Source organism: Cicer arietinum, chromosome 1 (assembly GCF_000331145.2).
Source record: "Cicer arietinum cultivar CDC Frontier isolate Library 1 chromosome 1, Cicar.CDCFrontier_v2.0, whole genome shotgun sequence".
NCBI classification, from domain to species: Eukaryota; Viridiplantae; Streptophyta; class Magnoliopsida; order Fabales; family Fabaceae; genus Cicer; species Cicer arietinum.
The window spans coordinates 33479357-33500790 of record NC_021160.2 but is presented as its reverse complement, the minus strand read 5'-3'; the positions used below and the strand labels follow the sequence as shown (position 1 = coordinate 33500790).

At 33.5% G+C, this 21434-nt stretch overlaps 1 protein-coding gene and 1 non-coding gene across 2 annotated transcripts in view; one reads left to right on the top strand and one right to left on the bottom strand.

The window, feature by feature from the left end:
• LOC101507131 (putative phospholipid-transporting ATPase 9) overlaps window positions 1-11257 on the top strand; it is a 13434-nt gene extending 2177 nt beyond the window's left edge. Inside the window, exons 4-13 of the mRNA XM_073364873.1 lie at window positions 7-1229; window positions 1342-1452; window positions 1569-1845; window positions 2120-2208; window positions 2633-2741; window positions 8289-8498; window positions 8934-9059; window positions 9151-9249; window positions 9466-9657; window positions 10215-11257. Coding sequence (XP_073220974.1) covers window positions 7-1229; window positions 1342-1452; window positions 1569-1845; window positions 2120-2208; window positions 2633-2741; window positions 8289-8498; window positions 8934-9059; window positions 9151-9249; window positions 9466-9657; window positions 10215-10826 — 3048 coding nt within the window. The 3' untranslated portion in view covers window positions 10827-11257. The remainder of the gene's footprint in view (window positions 1-6; window positions 1230-1341; window positions 1453-1568; window positions 1846-2119; window positions 2209-2632; window positions 2742-8288; window positions 8499-8933; window positions 9060-9150; window positions 9250-9465; window positions 9658-10214) is intronic.
• A 4153-nt stretch (window positions 11258-15410) lies between these two features.
• On the bottom strand, window positions 15411-15516 carry LOC113785266 (small nucleolar RNA R71). Its single transcript, XR_003471406.1, has one exon. It is a non-coding gene; the product is annotated as a small nucleolar RNA R71 (small nucleolar RNA).
• Window positions 15517-21434: the final 5918 nt, after the last annotated feature.

Here is a 21434-nt window from a genome sequence, read left to right as displayed (position 1 = left end):
CCTGCTGATCTCATCCTACTCTCATCAAACTATGAAGATTCAATTTGCTATGTTGAGACCATGAATCTTGATGGAGAAACAAATCTTAAACTGAAACACGCACTGGAAGAAACTTCCAAGTTTCAACAAGATTCTAGCTTTCAAAAGTTCAAGGCTATCATCAAATGTGAAGATCCAAATGCATATCTATATTCTTTCATAGGAAATATTGAACTTGAAAATCAACTATATCCTCTTTCACCTCAGCAGATACTGCTTAGAGACTCAAAGCTAAGGAACACAGACTTTATTTATGGTGTTGCAATTTTTACTGGCCATGATACAAAGGTTATGCAGAATTCCACTGATCCTCCATCAAAAAGAAGCAAAATCGAGAAGCGAATGGACAAGATAATCTTTTTTCTGTTCTTAGTTTTATTTTTTATTTCTTTTATTGGTTCCATTTTATTTGGATTTGAAACAAGAGAGGACCTTGAAAATGGAATAATGAAGAGATGGTACCTCAGACCAGACGATACTACAATCTACTACGATCCAAAGAGAGCGCCGATCGCGGCAATGCTGAATTTCTTGACTGCACTAATGTTGTACAGTTACTTGATTCCAATTTCTTTGTATGTATCCATTGAAATTGTGAAATTTATTCAAAGCATCTTCATCAACCACGACGTGCACATGTATTACGATGAAACTGATCAGCCTGCACACGCTCGTACCTCAAATTTGAACGAAGAACTTGGCCAAGTTGATACTATTCTTTCAGATAAAACAGGAACATTGACTTGCAATTCTATGGACTTTGTCAAGTGTTCGATTGCTGGGATCGCCTACGGGCGAGGTGTTACAGAAGTTGAGAGAGCTCTAGCAAGGAGAAAAGGATTACATTTAAGTCAAGATATGACAGAAGATGGCAATGTTGCAGAGATTTCCGAAGCAAAGTCTTCCATTAAAGGTTTTAACTTCATAGATGAAAGGATTATGAATGGAAATTGGGTCAAGGAACCCAATGCCAATGTAATCCAGAACTTCCTGCGGTTGTTGGCTGTGTGCCATACAGCGATACCTGAAGTTGACGAAGACACAGGCGAAGTTTCATATGAAGCTGAGTCACCTGATGAGGCAGCTTTTGTAATTGCAGCCAGAGAACTTGGATTCGAGTTTTACGAAAGGACTCAGACAACTATTTCGCTGCACGAGTTCCATTATATATCAGGCAGGACAATTAGAAAGTATGGTTTTTGTTCTTATATATATGTAATCTTGGTTTTCAATATCTTAACATTTATCAGCAGTTAAAACCTGTGTTTTGCATTAAAAAGTGAATATATGTCACTTTTTCAGGTGCTATAAACTTTTAAATATATTAGAGTTTAGTAGTTCAAGAAAACGAATGTCTGTTATTGTAAGAGATGAGGAGGGGAAACTACTACTGCTTAGCAAAGGTGCTGACAGGTTTGCAAATTTGTTCATTACTTATAGATGTATAGTGCACGATTATCATTTTGAATCGGGTTTGGATGTTTGAAATATTGAACTGTTTATTTTTTGTGGGTGGTTTTCAAAATCAGTGTCATGTTTGAAAGACTTGCAAAGAATGGAAGGGAGTTTGAAGAAAAGACTAAGCAACACATTAATGAATATGCTGATGCTGGTTTGAGGACCTTGATACTTGCCTATCGCAAACTCGATGAAGAAGAGTACGACGATTTTAATAAAGAATTGATGGAAGCCAAGAGGTTAGTAAGTGATGATCGGGAGCAGATTGTGGAGGAAGTATCAGAAAAGATCGAGAAGGATTTAGTTCTTCTTGGTGCCACTGCAGTTGAAGACGTACTTCAAAAAGGGGTATGATACAAATAGTAGTTTTCCTTCTGTCTCTAGAGGAAAAAAAAAAATACTGCTTTTAAATTTTTTTCAAGTTGGTATTTGTATAATTTGAATTTTGAAATTAGCCATGTCTTATGCTGTCATAAGAAATTGCAATACATTTTTAGCTGTGCTCTTAGTATTGAAGTTGCATTTGTGGCGCATATTGTCAAGGTTCTCAGGCTGTGGATTGTTTATATGAGCTTGAACAACCTCATCATTGAACACTTATTAATCTGTTTTTTTCATATAGGTTCCTGAATGTATTGACAAGCTAGCACAAGCAGGAATTAAGTTATGGGTTTTGACTGGTGATAAAATGGAGACAGCAATCAATGTTGGGTAAGTTCAAACTATATCAATAGATTTTCAAATCCTTTGTGATAATAATATGGGTGAGCCCTAAACATATGTGGTCCACCGCGAACTAGTACTTACAAATCATCGGAAATTTAACGACGGTCGGCCATACTCTTCAAAAGTTAATGACTCTCCTCGTCTATATGAAAGACGGTAACTTGATTGATGTCGATTGAATACAAGCTACATATTCTTTCCCCTTATTTTTATCAAACTGGTATCATTTAAGAAACTATCTCAGTCATGGAAATATAGATGACCATTTACGTTTACTTCTAAGAGATGACATCTGTAATCGTTGGAATTTTGAACATTTTTCAACTATTGGTCCATGGTAGACCGTGGTCCATATTAGAATTTGCCTAATAATATGATTACTGATTTGATGATTTTTGTGTGACCTTAGGTTTGCTTGTAGTTTGCTAAGGCAAGGAATGAAGCAAATTAAAATTAGTTCAGACACTGTAGAAACCAAATCTCTTGAGAAAGTGGAAAACAAGTCTGCTGCTGATGAGGTAATTGCTAGAAACATTGTAAATATATCATTATGTCATAAATAAAAGGCTTAATTTTAATTTTGGTCCCTCTATTATTACCAATTCATGGAATTGGTCCCCTATTTTAAAAGTTGACAATTTTGGTCCCTCCCTCATATTTTTGAACTAAAAAATAACGATTTGACATATTTAGTGACATGACATACAATTCTATGATATAGAATCATCTAGATGCATTAATTATTCATATGTGTTCACATGTAGCAATAAGATCTATATGATTGTGTTTATTAGTTGATTTTTTATTTAATTTTATTTGTATTTCGGGAAAGAATCAAATCACTCTGATTTGATTTATGTCCTAACTTATTTTTATTTTATTCTCCGCATTCATTAGATAGCTGGAAGCATTATATATATGTGTGTGTGTACTTTTTCAGTTTCAAGAATAATAAGAAATTTTTCTTCCCTCTTTTGTTTTAACATAGCTTCACCCTAAAACACATGGACTCGATCCTGTGGCAATTGACCATGTCCTCACAAGAAACTGTAAAAAATTATTCCTCCACTACTACAATACCAGAAAAAAAAATTCTGGTGACCCTAAAATCATGTCAACCTCTACCACAAATGATCCACTTTCCATAAACTTTGGTTTACAGCTTCTAATCCAAAAGCTGAATGACAGAAACTATGTTGAATGAGCCCAGACTGTGAAGTTAGCTCTTGATTGCAAGGGAAAATTAGGCTACTTGGTTGGAGACACTCCTCAACTAGAGAAGACTGATCCAGCCTACCAAAAATGGAAGTCAGAGAACTTCCTAATCAGTTGGTGGCTAATTTACTCAATGGAATCGTCCATTGGGAAGTGCTACCTATTCATTCCACTAAAAAATAAGTGTGGGAAGCTGTACGCGATCGCTATTCTGACTTGGATAACTCCTCACAGATTTATGAACTTAAGACTCGTTTGTCGCAGTCCAAACAATGAGACAAAGATGTCGCACCATTCTTTAATCTCTTGGTTGTCCTTTGGCAGGAGTTTGACCAATGTTATGAGGATGATTGGGAGAATTTCAAAGATGCAAACAGATTTAAGAAAAGAGAAGAAAATGATAGGGTTTATATGTTTCTAGCAGGACTCGATCCAGAACTTGATGAAGTTCGAATTATGCTGCAAAACTCTGATAGTACAAGGGTGCAAGAAATTGAGAGTTCTGCTATGGCTGCAAAGGATACGAAGCAAATGGAGAAAAGAAAAAACGACCTTGGTGTGATCATTGTAGACGATCATGGCACACTAAGGAAACTTGTTGGAAACTGAATGGAAAATCACCCAACTAGAATAAGAAGCCAAATGGAGAGGGTAGGGCCTTCCAAGCTGCAAATGGAGAAAATGTGGAGAATAAAGTCAACTTTGAGACATCTCCTGTAACACCCCGGCAATTACCGTTACCGGCGGTGCTACCTCACGACCTTCTCGTGTGGAGGCGGTACTTATCCCCTAGGTACCGGGCTCGAATCCCACGGAAGGCAAAAACTCGCTATTTCCAACGGAGTGGTTAGGGGGGGGGGGGGGGGGGGGGGGGGGGGGGGGGGGGCGAGAAGGTCACCTGTATAAGCTCTTTACCTCTATGTTAGTTACTTCTTCATCCTATCTTGCTCAAAAAGGTATCTCTTTTTGTCTTCTGTTTTTTTAAGTTCTTAACCAAATTCAAAAACTCCATGGATCATCAATTCTAGAGCCACTGACCATATGACAGTTTGTTGAAAATTGTTTTCCACTTATAGTTGTGCAGGTCATAAAAAGGTAAAGATAGATGATGGTACTTTTTCCACCATAGCTGGAGTTGATGCTATCCCTATTCCTAAAACTCTAACTCTTCACAATGTTCTTCATGTTCCAAATTTGTCATGTAACTTGTTGTCCATAAGCAAATTAACCCAAGATCTTAACTATTTGGCTATTTTTAACCCAGATAATTGTCAATTTCAGGAGTTGAAATCGGGGAGGATTACTGGCAGTGTTAAAGAGGTTAATGGTCTCTATATCATCGATGATGAGGCTGATCTAAAAGAGGAATTTCATAGTAATTGTCTCAACTCAGTTTTGGTTCATAATAATGAAGAAATAATGTTATGGCATTATAGGTTAGGACACACAATTTTTTTGTATTTGAAGCACTTATTTCCCGAGTATTTTAAGAATAAAAACCCAGATTAGCTTTTCTGTGAAGTTTGCCAATTTGCAAAGCATCATCATTCTTCTTATTCTCCTCAAGCACATAAACCATCTAGTCCATTCACATTAATTCGTAGTGATGTTTGGGGACCCTGTAGAGACCCTACTCCTAATAGAAGAAGATGGTTTATTACCTTCATAGATGATCACACTCGATTAACTTGGATTTACTTAATGAAAACAAAATCTGAAGTTGAAAGTATCTTCAAAAGTTTTTTTCAAATGATTTTGACCCAATTTCAAGTAAAAATCAAAATTCTCCGTAGTGATAATGGAAGGGAATATTTTAATAAACACTTAAATGAGTTTTTCCTACAATAAGGTATCATTCATCAAAGTTCATGTGTGGATACTCCACAACAAAATGGAGTTGTTGAACGAAAAAATAAACATCTCCTTTAAATTGCTAGGGCATTGTTGTTTCAAAATAAGGCTCCAAAGTAGTTTGGGGAGAAGCAATTCTCACTAGAACATATTTGATAAATAGGATGCCTACCAAAATTTTAAATTACAAAACTCCATTTGATGTTTTCTCAAGTCTATTTCCTAATAATAAACTTTCATACACTCTACCCCTAAAGATATTTGGATGTATTGTTTTTGTTCATATTCATGATCCGAATCAAGGAAAACTTGAGCCTAGAGCAAGAAAATGTGTTTTTATTTTCTATGCATCCAATCAAAAAGGATACAAATGTTTTGAACCTATTTCCAAAAAGATTTTTGTGACTACGGATGCAACTTTCTTTGAAAAAAAACTCCTTTTTTTTTTTTGGTAATCATCTTCAAGGGGGGATAATAGAAGAAGATGATGTTCAATATTTAAAAATTGAAAATATGAATTTTCTAAACAATTTGGCAAAAAAACATATTGCGAGAAAAATAGCATAACATAATCCTATTTGAAAATACTAGAAGTTGAGGAAAGTAACAAAACAAAATTCCTTGGTGAATCTAGTCAAGAAAGCCATGAACATGATATTCAAGAAAATGTCTTGACAGAACTAGAAGTTGAGAATGAGAGTTGAAATTGGTAACAAAGGTATCCAACCCTTTGACCGCATATACTTAAGGAAAAAAGTGCCTCAGAGAAGAGAACCTCAACACTGCCAAACATCCAAGGATCCAACAGGTAAGAGTCTTTCTAATTCTGTTGTACCCTTTCAAAATTCTAAAAATTCTTATCATAATAATCTTGTCTTTGCTAAACCTATTCCCAATTATTTTTCCCCTTTAGAACCTACCTTTGATGATTCTAGTCTACCCAATGCTGTTAGAAGATGGATAAGAGCATGTACAAAATATCCTATCTCTAACTTTATATCTTATGACAAATTATCCCCCACTTTTAGAGCTTTTACTTGTGAACTAACAAAAACAGAGATCCCAAGAGATATACAACAAGCTCTAAGGGTATCTAAGTAGAAATTAGTTGTCTTAGAGGAGACGAGTGCTCTTATAAAAACTTGGAAAGAGGTGGATCTACCTAGAGTAAAGAAAACTGTGGGTTACAATTCGGTGTTCACCATAAAACACAAGGCTGATGGATCAGTAGAGAGGTATAAGACCAGACTAGTTGCCAACAGCTTTGCACAAACTCATGGTATTGATTACTCATAAACTTTTTCTCTTGTTGCTAAACTTAACACCATTAGAGTTCTTTTATCTTTAGTCGTTAACTTGGATTGACCATTACAGCAGCTACATGTAAAAAATGCGTTTTTAAATGGAGATTTAGAGGTTGAAATCTATATGGATTCACCCCCCGGGGTTTGAATTTAAATTCAACCAAAAGGTCTGCAAGCTTCAGAAGTCTCTTTATGGCTTGAAACAGTCACCTCGAGCTTGGTTCGAAAGATCCACCCAATTTGTTAAGAAGCATGGATATTCTCAGTGTCAAAGCGATCACACCATGTTTGTGAAACATTCTTCCGAAGGTAAAATGGCTATAATGAAATAAAAATTTGAAGGCATCTATTGCTGCTGAGTTTGAAATTAAAGGGATTGTTGTATCACATCATAAATATATTTTAGATCTTCTAAAAGAAACTGGGATGATTGGTTGTAGACCATCTGATACTCTAATAGATCCTAATCAGAAAATTGGTAGTGATGGTAGTGGTTATCCCGTGGATACATCTCCATGTCAAAGATTAGTAGGAAGACTAATTTATCTATCTCATACTCATTCAGATATAGCATTTTTTGTTAGCTTAGTGAGTCAGCTTATGCTCTCACCTCACAAAGAACATTTAGAGGTTGTTTACCGTATTCTAAGGTATCTCAAAAGTTTCTCCCATAAGGAGACTGTTTTTCCAAAAAAACTGATCAACAAGGCATTGAGGTATTTACAGACGCAGATTGGGCAGGGTCCATCACGGGTAAAAAGTCAACATTTGGTTACTGCACATTTGTTTGGGGAAACTTAGTTACTTGGAGGAGCAAGAAACAAAATGTAGTAGCTAGAAGCGGTGCAAAGGCAAAATATAGGGCAATGGCCCAAGGTGTTTGTGAAATCTTATGGCTTCAAAGAATCTTAGACAACAAGGCAGCAATTAGTATTTCTCAAAATCCTGTTCAACATGACCGAACCAAACATGTTGAAATTGATAGACATTTTATAAAAGAGAAAATAGATGCAGTTTTATTTGCATGTCTTTTGTCTGTACTTCACAACAAGTTGCTGATATCCTTACCAAAGGTCTGTTTAGGCCCAATTTTGAATTTCTTGTAAATAAGTTGGGCATGCTAGACGTATATGTACCAACTTGAGGAGGGGTGTTGAGTTATTTGTATTTTGGAAAAGAATCAAATCACTCTGATTTGATTTATTTCCTAATTTATTTTTCCTTTATTCTGTGCATTCATTAGATAGCTAGTAGCATTGTATATATATATGTACTATTTCAGTTTCAAAAATAATAAGAAATTTGTCTTCCCTCTTTTGTTTTAACTTAGCTGCACCATAAAACACAATATGTCATTAGTTAAATAAAAAATATGAAAAATTTTTGAAATTGAAAGCTAAGTTTTTATGGTGTTTTATTCCAATTTCATGAGTATTAATCATTCTACACCGTCTATCATATATCACGTTATTTAAAACATCACACATCATCAGTTTTTAGTTAAAAAAACCAAAGAAATGGACTAAAATTGTCGACTTCTAAAATAGGGGACCAATTTTGTAAATTAGTAAAAATAGGGTGATTAAAACTACAAATAAGTCTAAAATCTTTAGGTAGTCATGAAAAGAGTGGAGAAAGCACTTGCAAAATAAAACATATAACATCTAACCCCATGGAAATTGATTGAATATGCAGGCAATTAAGGAAAATGTTGTTTGTAAATTAAGGGAAGGAAAGGAATTACTAGTTACATCTAATGCAAACTCTGAGGCATTAGTTCTGATAATTGATGGGAAATCTCTCACATATGCACTTGAAGATGATATAAAGGACTTGTTTCTTGCACTTGCCGTTGGTTGCACATCGGTTATATGCTGTCGTTCATCTCCGAAGCAAAAAGCACTTGTATGCTCTCTTTTATAAGTTCAAGTTTCTGAAGTTTATTTCTAATCATTATAGTTACTCCCTTCGTCTTACCATGAGTGTCATTTAAGGTTTTTGCACAGTATTAAGAAATGTAATAATTAGAAGAAAGAGATAACTCATTTTATCAAACTTTTTCTCTATTATCAATGTAAACTGCCTATCTTAACTTTTGAAAATGAAAATTTCTTTTATACAATATATTTTTGCTAAAATGATAGTTATTATGAGACGGAGTGAGTATACTTTTTCATACTTAAGCCCGGCCGGCAGCATATACATACTTTAAATGAAACTGCAGAATTTTATTTTACTTCAAGTTTAGTACTGCAAAATAAGGGCCAATGATAGCCTTCTACTATGGTGATTTGCACATTTCCAATATCTAAAGTCATTTCTATTATTACAATTATGTAGGTTACTAGACTAGTAAAACTTAAAACAGGTTGTACTACTCTAGCAATTGGTGATGGTGCAAATGATGTTGGAATGCTACAAGAAGCAGATATTGGGATTGGTATCAGTGGTGTTGAAGGAATGCAGGTAAATCAAAATTATTGCTTCTTACAACCAAATTATTTGGTCTTTTTAGTTAATAAATTCTCACTTCTTTTTTATTTCACTAAATTTCCAGGCAGTTATGTCTAGTGATATTGCAATTGCTCAATTCCGATATCTAGAGCGTTTACTTCTTGTGCATGGACATTGGTGTTACAGAAGAATCTCATCAATGGTAACAAATATTACACTACTACACAAGCTTCTCCATTTAGTATATGTTCATACACAAACATTGGTTATTTACAAACAGCAATGTTTATGACAATTATTCATCACAAGCTTCTACATTTAGTATATGACAACTATTTTACTGTGACAATTGAAGTTAATCTCTCAGTACACATTCTTTGAACTAATAAAACTGTGTTGAATTATTTTCTATTTGCAGATCTGTTACTTCTTTTACAAGAATATTGCCTTTGGCTTCACTATATTCTTCTATGAGATCTATGCCTCATTCTCAGGACAAGCTGCATACAATGATTGGTTCCTATCACTATATAATGTATTCTTCACTTCACTTCCTGTAATTGCCTTAGGACTATTTGACCAAGATGTCTCTCCTAGATTATGTCTCAAGGTAGCCTTTTGAAAAATCAATTTCTTTGCTTTAACATTCTGTTTGAAATTTCATTTCCTCATGTATACTTAGTATGGCAATGGGGCAGGGCCAGGGTTTGCCTCCTCCATCCCCACCCTCAACTTATAATATTGGAAAAACCCGCACCCTTAGTCGGTCAAGGTGTGGTTTCCCTGTCAAAGTTGGAGCGGGTTCACACAAATTTCCGAATTTGTAGGAAATTACGATAGATTACCCCTCTCTCGATCCTAATACGAGTGACATGTTTGACAATATTTCTCTACCGTCCTTTTTATTAAGAGACACATGAAAAAAAAAACACAGCCCGAAGAACTATCATAAAAGTTGTTAATATTAATTTATCTTCTAAAAATGCTCTTATCATTCGTCAATTAAGTTTTGTAAAAATTAAGTTTTTAAATTAATTACGGGTATTTAAGGAAATTTAAAAATTAATACACTTTAAAATTGTACTTCTATTAATATATTAAGGATTACAAAAGTAATCAATATTATCTTAATCTCATGTCATTTTTCTTTGTGTATTAATTTTTCAGTTCCCATTATTATACCAAGAAGGTGTACAAAATGTCTTATTTAGCTGGAAAAGGATTCTAGGTTGGGCATTCAATGGAGTAATGAGTTCTACCATAATATTTTTCTTCTGCATCAATGCAATGGAGAATCAAGCATTCCACAAAGGAGGTAAAGTAGTAGGACTTGAAATTCTTGGTGCTACAATGTACACTTGTGTTGTATGGGTAGTGAATTGCCAAATGGCATTATCCATTAGTTACTTCACTTACATACAACATATATTCATTTGGGGTGGAATTCTTTATTGGTATGTATTCCTCCTAACATATGGAACTATTTACCCTTTATCAACCACTGCTTATAAAGTCTTAATTGAAGCTTGTGCACCAGCACCATCTTACTGGCTTAATACTCTCCTTGTTCTTGTTGCTTCACTCATTCCATATTTGGTATATGCTTCAATCCAAATGAGATTCTTTCCTATGTTCCATCAAATGATACATTCGATATACAACGATGGTGAAGCAACTGATCTGGAATACGTTCATGTTGTTCGACAGAGATCAATAAGGCACATGACAGTTGGGTTCACAGCTCGTTTTGAAGCATCCAAGACTTTAGTACTACCATAGTTACTGTATTTTACGGGTGTTAAATTCCTACCGCTTAAAATAGTTTCGGACTTGAAACTTGAAGCAAGAGGCAACTCCACTAAATGTTACATTCTGATAAACTTTAGAACTATAAGTTATTGCACCTATTTATAGCTCTAATTTGTGACATTCTTGAGTTGATGTAAAAGGTTATTTGCATAAATAAATGTAGTTTGCTAGTTAGTTAAGTGTTGGTGTCTTTCTAGTGAATTAGAATATTTTAAGTGTTAATTTGCACAAGGAACAATGAATGGAGAAGTCTACAGATATGCTACAAGTTGTTGCAACACATTGGTGCACTATTGTAGAGTATTAATGAAGTTCATAGTTGTAGGTCCGGTTGGGAGTAATTTTTGTCCTTGATTTTGAAGATATTTTATCAGTAAATAATGACAATATTATTGTATTAATGAGGTGTCCTTGCTTTTTGGATAATGGGCCAAAGGAACTAGTATTGGAAAAAGGAGAAAAATCTAAAAAAGAGGGAAAAGTTGTACTACATTTGTCCTATGTATGGACAAAAGTGTGAAAAATATGGGACATAGATTGCAGCCCTAATTTCATTGCTCCACCAACCCTAATATCCATTTTTCATTATGCCTCACTACAATACATCACCTTCATCCATCTATCAACTCATTTTTTGAGTCATTCTCATTTATTCTTGAAGATTTGAAGCTATTAAGAGGTTGTACTATTGCTTATGTATGTTTCGTTTGCTGCCATCGTATTTCCTCTTTCGTATATTTCATTTCTTCATTGATTTGTGATGTAATGAACTCCATGATGTTTTATCATCTTTTATTTTTTATGTTTAAGCTCAATATGAACTAAACCTTTATGTAGTTAAGGAGTAATGAGGTTATATGAAGTTTGCACTTTAGTATGTTGTATTTGTGATTTGCTTTCTCTTAAACAAACTATTTTAATCCAATCTTTAAAGCTTAAACTGGTCAATTAGGTTTTATTATTAGTCTTTTGAGCTTGTAAAATGATAAAGATGGAAATACTTGATTTAATATGGATTAAGTTAATATGCTTGAAAAAGATATTAATGTTAAATGGTTAGGAATAACATTTAAGTCCATTGGGAAGTTGATATGCTAAAATAAAGTGTAACATGATATGATGTGTATTGTATGAACCTAGGGATGATAATAATTCACTAATTATCATGATGATTGTGCTGGAAAACCCCTAAGATGAATTTGGTGCCATAAAGGTTATATCATGCTACTATAGAGAGAAAAACAGAAGAAATGAGGGTTTGAATTGTGCTTTGTTTTAAAATTTTAATTAAAAACAAATTAAATAATAGTAATGTTGAAAGCAAGCATAAGTAAAACGATACGTAAAGAGATAAAGAGAGAAACACAAGTTAGTTTATTTTGGTTCATCACCAACACGATAACTACATTTTATCCCTTACCAAAAAATAATTTAATCTACTATTCACCAATAGTATCACAAGCCCATTGAAGATCTTATAGTCAAATTGACTATGTTCAAGTCTTCTTCAACCTTCTAATTTAGTATGTTCAAGTTGTTGAGGGCAGAAGCCACTACTGAGCCAAGTTACAACAATGTTTTAAATTGGGTTTCGGACAAATTCTCAAACAAGAGTGTTTACAAAATTGCTTTCAGAAGGTATTCTAATAATTCTAGGTTTCTCAACACTTATAGGTAATACAAGAATTTTTCACGAGTTTGTATCTATGACTACAAGGATTTTTATCTTGCTGTTTTTGTGTTGTCTTATTGTAGTTTTAGTGACGATCATGAATCCTTTTATAGAGAAGCTTTTAGTCCATTAGGATTTCTGACCGTTTTTGTGATTGCATGAAATCAATATATTAATTAGTAACTTGTATCAAATCTTCAAAGCTTTTGAATTAGCATTAAAAGCTTGTCCAAATATGTCTTCATAATTGATTTAACGTATCTTGATATAAGTGGCAGGAAGACCAAATGATGACACTATTAGAGGATGTCATGTGCTTCATCAGTCAGATGATAAGTCTACTATAATGAGCATATGATGTTCGAATATTGACTTTATCAGACATTCAATTTGTACACCAAGGTTATTAGACGTTGATTCATCAGAATGAGCTTGTATCAGTAGATTTGGTAGAGGTGTGTTAAGAATGCATTTGTTACGGTGAGTTATAGCTTAATAGATATTTTTGAGCGTTGCCTTAATTTTCTTATTTATATTATCTTTTTACGAAAGAATGCATCGTAAAGACTTTAAAGTTCATGAAAAGGGTTTCCACAGTTAATTTAATTTATTATCACAATAAATTGTTCTCACAAAATAATTTTTGTTAACATCAAAATTATTAAGGATCATTGTTCTTCAAACAAACTTTGTTCTAACAGCTACAACATACAAGCGCATGTAAATTGATTTATAACCAAGTTAAATCCTTAACTACCCTTTTTCATATGAAATTAGATCAAGGGTCTCTTACTTTAATCAGCATTTTAATCCTAAAATCACCTTAATTGTTACTCTAAAATGTGTTCTTTTTATTTTATAACAAAAAGATCATTTTTCAAGAAAAACTTTTAAATAGGTAACATAATCAATTCTCGCGGGAACGATATTTTACCTACACTTTATAACTTGTTTTTGGATTGTATATATTTGCACAATTAATTTACACAATTGGCGAGTCCATATTTTATCTTATTTTTGTGCTACAATTTTGGTGTGGAATTCGTCAATGTATCTAGACTTTAATCTTGTTTTTCTATATGTTCTTACTAGTTGCTATGTGTAATGTTTCTCTTTTGTATTGTTGGAATTAAGATATATTTAAGCCTTATTTTTTAACATTGGACTTTGATAAAAATTATTATGATTATGATTTGAGATTTAGTTCAGATTAACGACTCTTTTCTCTTATATTTTAATCCTAATTCAGATTAACACTTATTAGTCTCAATACCAATGAATGAACTCAATAAAACATTGGTATTGAGTTCATTCATTTATTAGTCTCTAGAGGATGGAATCAAGTAGAGCTCATCTTTAATGCTTTTACTATTATTTATTAAACATAATTTATTTTATTTTTTTTTTTTGTAACAATTGTATTTCAAATTATCAAACAAATATGGTTCCTTGTTCAATCTAGTAATTTAGAGTTAATATTAATTCACAATTTCCGAGTTCGACATATGGTACCATATATTATTTGCAACTATTCAGTACACTTGCTGAAATCGTTGGCATATTTTTGGCGCCGTTGTTGAGGATTGTCATTTTGTTATTAATTCACATTTTGAATTTCTTCCTTAAACTTTCTTGCTTTTATTTTATTATTTTTATCTCTCAATTACTTATTATATCTAACTTTGTATGTGAGGTCAGACCTCATGTGATCTTCTCTTTGATCTAGAAATCCAAAAGACTGCAAAAGTTTATCTAAAGAAAGTGAGAGATAGGGCCAGTGAAGGAAGAAACAAATAATAAAATCAAATACGTGCAAAAGAGACTAACACTGAATTCCCACTAGGATAATAGAGATGGAAAATGTTCCGCCACCACATTGTACTCTAGGTGACTTTAGTAGAAGAAATAATATATATTGGGCAAATGACACATGGATTTCAACCAGCAAACCAAGTTGCTTTTGAAATAAATCCGAGAAATATACCATGTACCCCCTATTTAACTTCCCACACTATTTTTATAGAAATACAATTTTATCCTTTTAATTAAATAAAATTTTAAAATATTCGAAAGTTTTGAAAAATTCGAGGCAATTTTCAAAATTTTCGAAACTTTCAAAATATTTAAAACTTTCGAAATAGAAAACTCTAAATTTTTTGATATTTTTCGGAAGTTTCCAATTTTCGAAATGATGATTACATTTCGAAAATTTGGAAAGTTTCGAATATTTCTAAATCTGAAAAATTTTGAAAGTTTTCAAATCTAAAAATTTTCGAAATTTTCCTATTTCGAAAGTTTTGAATTGTTCGAAAGTTTCGAAAATTCTAAAATTTTCTCTATTTCAGAAGTTTCGAAACTTTCAAATTAATCAAAAATTTCAAAATTTTTGATCAATTCTGGAAAAATACATTTCGAAAGTTTTAGATTTATCAAAAGTTTTGAAAATATCAAAATATTCGGAAAAAATTACGTTTCGAAATTTTCCTGTTTATCAAAAGTTTCTAAAATGTCAAAAAGTTCACGTTTTTATATTTCAAAAGTTTGAAAATTTTGGAAGTTTCGAAAAATAAAGTGAATAATGGAGTGGTTAATTTTTTTAATGGACAAAATGGTATTTTCATTTGAAATGGGGGGTGAGAAGTTAAAGTGAGAGGGTGCATGGTACATTTCTCAATAAATTCATATGTGCTAAGGGCCCTCAAAACATTCCAATTCTCAGCTGCTAAAAGTGAAAATTCAAATAACCATCTCATTAACTTCTATGAAACTTGTGGCAAAGAGATTGGCTTTCCTCCATTACATATGAGACAAATAATACTTGGAATGATCTAGAAGACCAATTTTTGAATTGCTTTTTCCCATCTCATAATTTATAAATAAATAAAAAGAGAGAAAAAATCACAAGCTTTGAACAACAAGATGCTGAGTCTTTATGTGATGCTTGGGAGAGATACAAGTACTTCTGAAGAGATGTCTTGGGCATGGTTTTGATGAATTACCTCAGATGCAAACACTTTGTCATGGGTTAAGACCTCAAACCAGAATGTTACTTGGTGCATCTATAGGACGGTCTTCGTGTTCAAAATCAAAAGAAGATGTCCGAGAATTGATTGAAAATATGACTTGAAATGAATATTGTGTGTTGAATGATTGGGGTTCTTTGAAGAAAGGAATTCTTGAGTTGGATATTGATAGTGATTTTTTAGAAAATTCAAAAGTATTGTCTATGCAAATAAACAACCTTACTAAGCAACTTGAAGCGCTTAAAACTACTCTTACATCTCCAACAAATGTTAAGGTGTGACTTTTGTGGTGAAGGACATGTTAATGGAGAGTGTAACCCTACAGGTGAATTGGAAGAGTAAGTGAATTTCATGGAAAAATTCCCAAAGCATGGAATAATCCATACTCTAATACTTACAATCCAAGTTGAGGAATCACCCAAAATTTTCTTTGAAACACCAAAACCAAATTTGTTTTCAATGGCAACAAGATGGTTACCAAGAAGATTCTTCAAATCAACCACCAGCTCCGGAGGAAAAAATTGATTGGGTGATATCTATTGAGAAAATGGCTACGCAAACATCTTCATTTATGGAGGTGACACATGCTAGTTTCAAGATTCAATAAGCTAGCTTTAAAAATCAAGAGGCATCTATTAGAAATTTAGAAACTCAAGTGGGCCAAATAGCTAAGCAAAGCACTACGGACTCCTAGTTCTCTTCCTAGTGATGATATCACTATGCTAACGAGTCTGTGAATGCTCTTACAACTCAAAGCAAAAGAGTAATTAAGCCTTCAATAGAAAAAAAGAAAGTAGTTGTTGTCAATCCAAGTAGTGAAACATCCATAGTAAAGAGTGAGCCTCCCAAGGTACTAGAAGAGTCTAATGTGCAAGAAAAGGGAAAGTCACCCAATTCAATTATCAAATTACTATATCCTCAAAGGTTAAAGAAAGAGTAGGATGAGAAACATATTGGTAAATTTTTGGATGTGTTCAAGAAACTCCATTTCAAAATCCCTTTTGCCAAAACACTTTAACAAATGTCCATATATGTTAGATTTATAAAATATATTTTGTCTAAAAGAAGGATAATTGGTGATAAGGAGACCATTATGCTCGTTGAGGTGTGTAGTGCAATTCTACAAAGAAAGCTTCCACCCAAGCTTAAGGATCCTAGAAGATTCTCTGTTCCCTGCACTATTGGAGTTTTAACTGTTGGGAATGCCTTATGTGATATTGGAATAAGTTGTAGTATCATGTCTCTCTCGATTTACAAAAAATTCGAAATTGGCCAAGTCATAGACACCATGATAACCTTGCAATTTGTTGATTATTTAATGAAACATGTGTATGGTGTTGTTTAAAATGTCTTAGTGAAGATTGCCAAAAAAAAAATCCCGATTGATTTTGTAGTTCTTAACAAAGAAGAAGATGGTAATATTCCACTTATTTTAGGAAGTCATTTTGTTGCAGCTGGTAAAGCTCTGATAAATGTGGCTAATGGAACTTTGACATTGAAAGTCCAAGAAGAAACCATTACATTCAATGTTTTGTGACAATGGAGCATCCAAGAGATAATGAGGGTGTATTTGAATTGAAGTTATTGATTCCATCATTGACAGGGGATTTTAAAACAAAACACCATTTTTGCTTCTTGAGAATGCTCTTATCATTCCAAAAGAGAAAGTTGAAGAGATTTTTATCTTAAAGTGAAAGAAGCCATTTCTATGTTAGATGCTTAACATTCTTATTCTCCTCATGCACCTCGAAAGTGGGAGGTGTTGACAGTTAAGGAAGATGACACCATGGAAAAAGTGACGAAACACTAGTGGTTAAGCTCAAGAAATTTCCACCTCATTTGAAATATTTATTTCTTGGTGAATGTAATATTTATCATGCTATTATTAACTCTCATTTAAGCCAATTACAACAAAAAAATACGTTATTGAGAATTTTGAGAGGGCGCAGAGGTACCATTGGTTAGTCCATTGAAAATTTGAAAGGCATAAGCCCTTATTTTTGCATGCACATTTTTTTTATGGAAGAAGATCAATACAAGTGGTTCAACCTCATTGATGGTTGAATCTAGCTATGAAGGAAGTGATCAAAAAAGAAGTTGTCAAGCTCCTTGAAGCCAACCTCGTTTATCCCATTTTGAATAGTAGTTGGGTGAGTCTCGTCCAAGTTGTTCCTAAAAAGGGCAAGATCACTATGATTATGAATGACAAGAATGAATTAATCTCGACTCGGACGATCACCAAATGGAGAGTTTGCATTGATTACAAAAGGCTAAATAGTGCTACAAGGAAATATCACTTTCAATTTCCTTTCATCGATCAAATGCTATAGAGGTTGGTAGGTCATGATTTTTATTGCTGATTGGACGGGTATTCTAGTTACAACTATATTCTTGCATCACAAGTGAATCAAGAAAAGACTACTTTCACATGTCCATATGGGATATTTGTCGATTGAAGTATGATTATCGGGTTTTTTAATGCATTGGCTACATTTCAAAGGAGTATGATGTCATTCTGCTTCGATATGATTGAAAAATATATCGAAGTATTTATGGATTACATCTATGTTTTTGGTCATTCTTTTGATGATTGTTTAAATAACTTGTCTCTTGTTTTGGAAAGGTGTGGAAGAACTAATTTGTCTTAAATTGGGGGGAAAATGTCATTTCATGGTAAGAGAGGGAATTATTTTAGGTCACCGTATATACCACAAGGGAGTTGAGGTTGATCAAGTAAAAGTTGAAGATATTGAAAAACTTCATTTTCCTATCAATGAAAAAGGCATCGAAGTTTTTCTAGGTCATGTTGAATTTTATAGGAGGTTCATAAAAGATTTTTCTAAAACTATCGAACTTCGTACAAATTTGTTTGTGAAATATTTTTCTTTTGTGTTTAACGTTGAATGTTTAGATGTTTTTAAAACTTTGAAGCATATAGTAGTCGCTGCCTTCATCTTCACTGCACTTAATTGGTCATTACCTTTTGAAATTATGTGTTATGCAAGTCATAATGCAGTTGGGGTAGCCTTAGGACAAAAAAAAAAAGATAAGTTGTTGCATATGATTTATTATGATAGTCATGTTTTGAACCCTACACAACTTAATTATGCCCCCACTAAAAAAGATATTTTGGTTGTAGTTTATGCCTTTGATAAATTTTGTTCATACTTGTTGTGATTTAAAGTGATTGCTTAAACTGACCATGATGCACAAAGGTATATTTTTGCTAAGTAGGAATCATAGTCAAGGCTACTTAGATGGGTCTTTCTACTTCTAAGAATTGATAAATAAATAAATAAATAAATAAATAAGGGTCAGAGAATTTTGTGGTTGACCACGTCTATCTTTTAGAAAATATGGATGAGAATGATGAGACATGGTGGATTCAAGACTATTTTGTTGATGAACACATTTTCGTTGTGTCAAACACACTTTGGTTTGCATACTTTAAGAATTACAAGGTGGGTAATACAATCCCAACAGACTTCAACTTACAATAACGAAATAGATTCCTTCATGAAGCCAAATTCTATGTTTCTAGATGTGTTCATGAGGAAGAGTATGAAAGCATTTTGTTGTATTGTTATGATTCTACATATAGAGGACATTTAGTGGAGTTAGGAAATATTTCCAAAAAAAGAAAGGCCTAAAATCCAGTTCTAGAAGTGGAAGTCTTTGATGTGTGGAGAATTGATGTCATGGGACCATTCACATCCTCATACTCAAAGTTGTACATCTTGGTGGTTGTGGATTATATCCTATAATGGGTGGAATCAATGGCTACTCAAATGATTCTCAAGTGGTGATATCCTATTTGAAGAAGAATATCTTTTCGCATTATGGAATGCATTAAGCTTTAATAAGTGATGAATGTACTCATTTCTACAACAGAAAAATGGAGGCTATTCTAAAAAAGTACAATGTACACCATAGGGTAGCTAATCCATATCACCCCCAAACTAGCGGACAAGTTGAAGTGTACAACTAACAAGAAATTATTGGTTGGTGAAAATTGATGATGCACTGTGAGCCTATCAGATAGCTTTCAAAACTCCAATTTGCATGTCACCGTATCAGGTTGTTTTTGGAAAAGCTTGTCATTTAGCTCTTGAGTTGGAGCATAGGGAATTATGGACCACTATGTTGTAGCTAAATATCACTAGAAGGGGGGGTTGAATAGGGATTTTGCTGTTAAAAAATATTTTAAGTGTTTTTAAAACTATCCTCTTGCTGAGGATGGCTAGCTCGAGGATGGGATTTTTAAAACGTTAGATCTAAGCTGAGTAAAAAAGTAGGAGCAGAATATGAGGGACACACACACAATTTTATACTGGTTCACCCAAAGATGGCTACGTCCAGTCCTCACACCCTTGTGAGATTTCACTAACTTTCAAAACAGATCAATCCTCAACCCGAGGATGATTACAAACTGTGTATTATCAAGCTTCACCAAGCTTACAATCAATTTCCAAATATTTCCAAGCTTCACTCACTAGGAAATTACAAAGTAGAATGAGAGTGATTGATACTTAATACTTTCTCAAAAGATATACAAAGATATAGTGTAGGATCAAAGAAAGTAATAAGGGAGGATGTGATTTGCTTCTTGAAAGCTTTAAGATGCTTGATCTTTTTATGCAAGTGTGTTGTGTGTCTTCCAATGGAGAGCTTGTATGCATTTTATAGAGATCCAAGCCCTTGATGACCGTTGGAGCTCATTTTCAAAGGATCCAAGGTTTTCATCAAAATTACAGAACTGCCACTCAGCTTGTTAGGCTTAGGCAGAACCATCCTCTTGCAGCATAGTCTTTGATCTTGACATGTCCTTGCTTTTTCACTTTAATCAGAGTGCAAGGCTGTTTCTGAGCTGCATTTTTCGAAGTCTTTAAGGTCTAGGTTGGCTTCATCTTTTGAGGTGATGTGGACAAGAGAGAAAAAGCCACTTTATGACATAGGGCTGTCATACTCAGTCCGAGGATCAGATCTGGCAGCAACATGTGATCTTCCATTTTTGGCTTGTTTCAAGTTGCCTTTTGCTAACTTGACTTCCTTATGCATTAAAACGTGCAAGCCCATTAAATGATCAGATTTTGACATTTGCACATGCTTGATAGGTTGCTTTCACTTTTGCTAGCCTTTTCCTTTACATACTAGATCTAGCCATATTCACCTTTTTCTTTTGACCTTTTGACTCTAGCTTTGAATGCTTTGTTTATTCATTTTTGACATTGATATACAATTGAATAAACACAATATTCTGGTGAGAAATCAGATTGTCCAGATCTGGAGATATTGCAAATTGCAACAATTTCCATCCTCGCGCTTGCAGCAATTTCCATCCTCACGAGGGTTTTCCATCCTCAGGCCAAAATCACTTTTTCCTTCTTTTTCCCTTAATGATTAATGACCTATTAACTTAAATGAATACACTCAAGAGCACATGTTAGTCATTAACCACAATCATAATCTCTTAAGTAATTTTGTTATCATTAAAATCATTTGAGAGATTTTGTCTCAACATATTTAAGATGAGAACTCTCATGCTATATAGTTTTCATGAGTATAATAATCATTACTCCCCCTAGATGTATGCCAAAGTGTTGAAATAACATGATTCTAATCATACAAATGACATCATGATAATTAGATAATAATTTAAAGGGTTGTTCAACAAAGCATAAACATGGGTTCATAAGCAACACAGCAATACCACAATAATTAAACAGTTTTAACAACATGAACCAAAAAGCATAGTCATAAAAACATAATCATTCTCCCCCTGAATTTGGCAGCAGCAAAAAGAAATAACAACAGATTTAATCTGAGGAGGCTGGGTCATCTGATGAGGATGAAGGAGATGGAACATCAGAGTTTGGCTGGGCT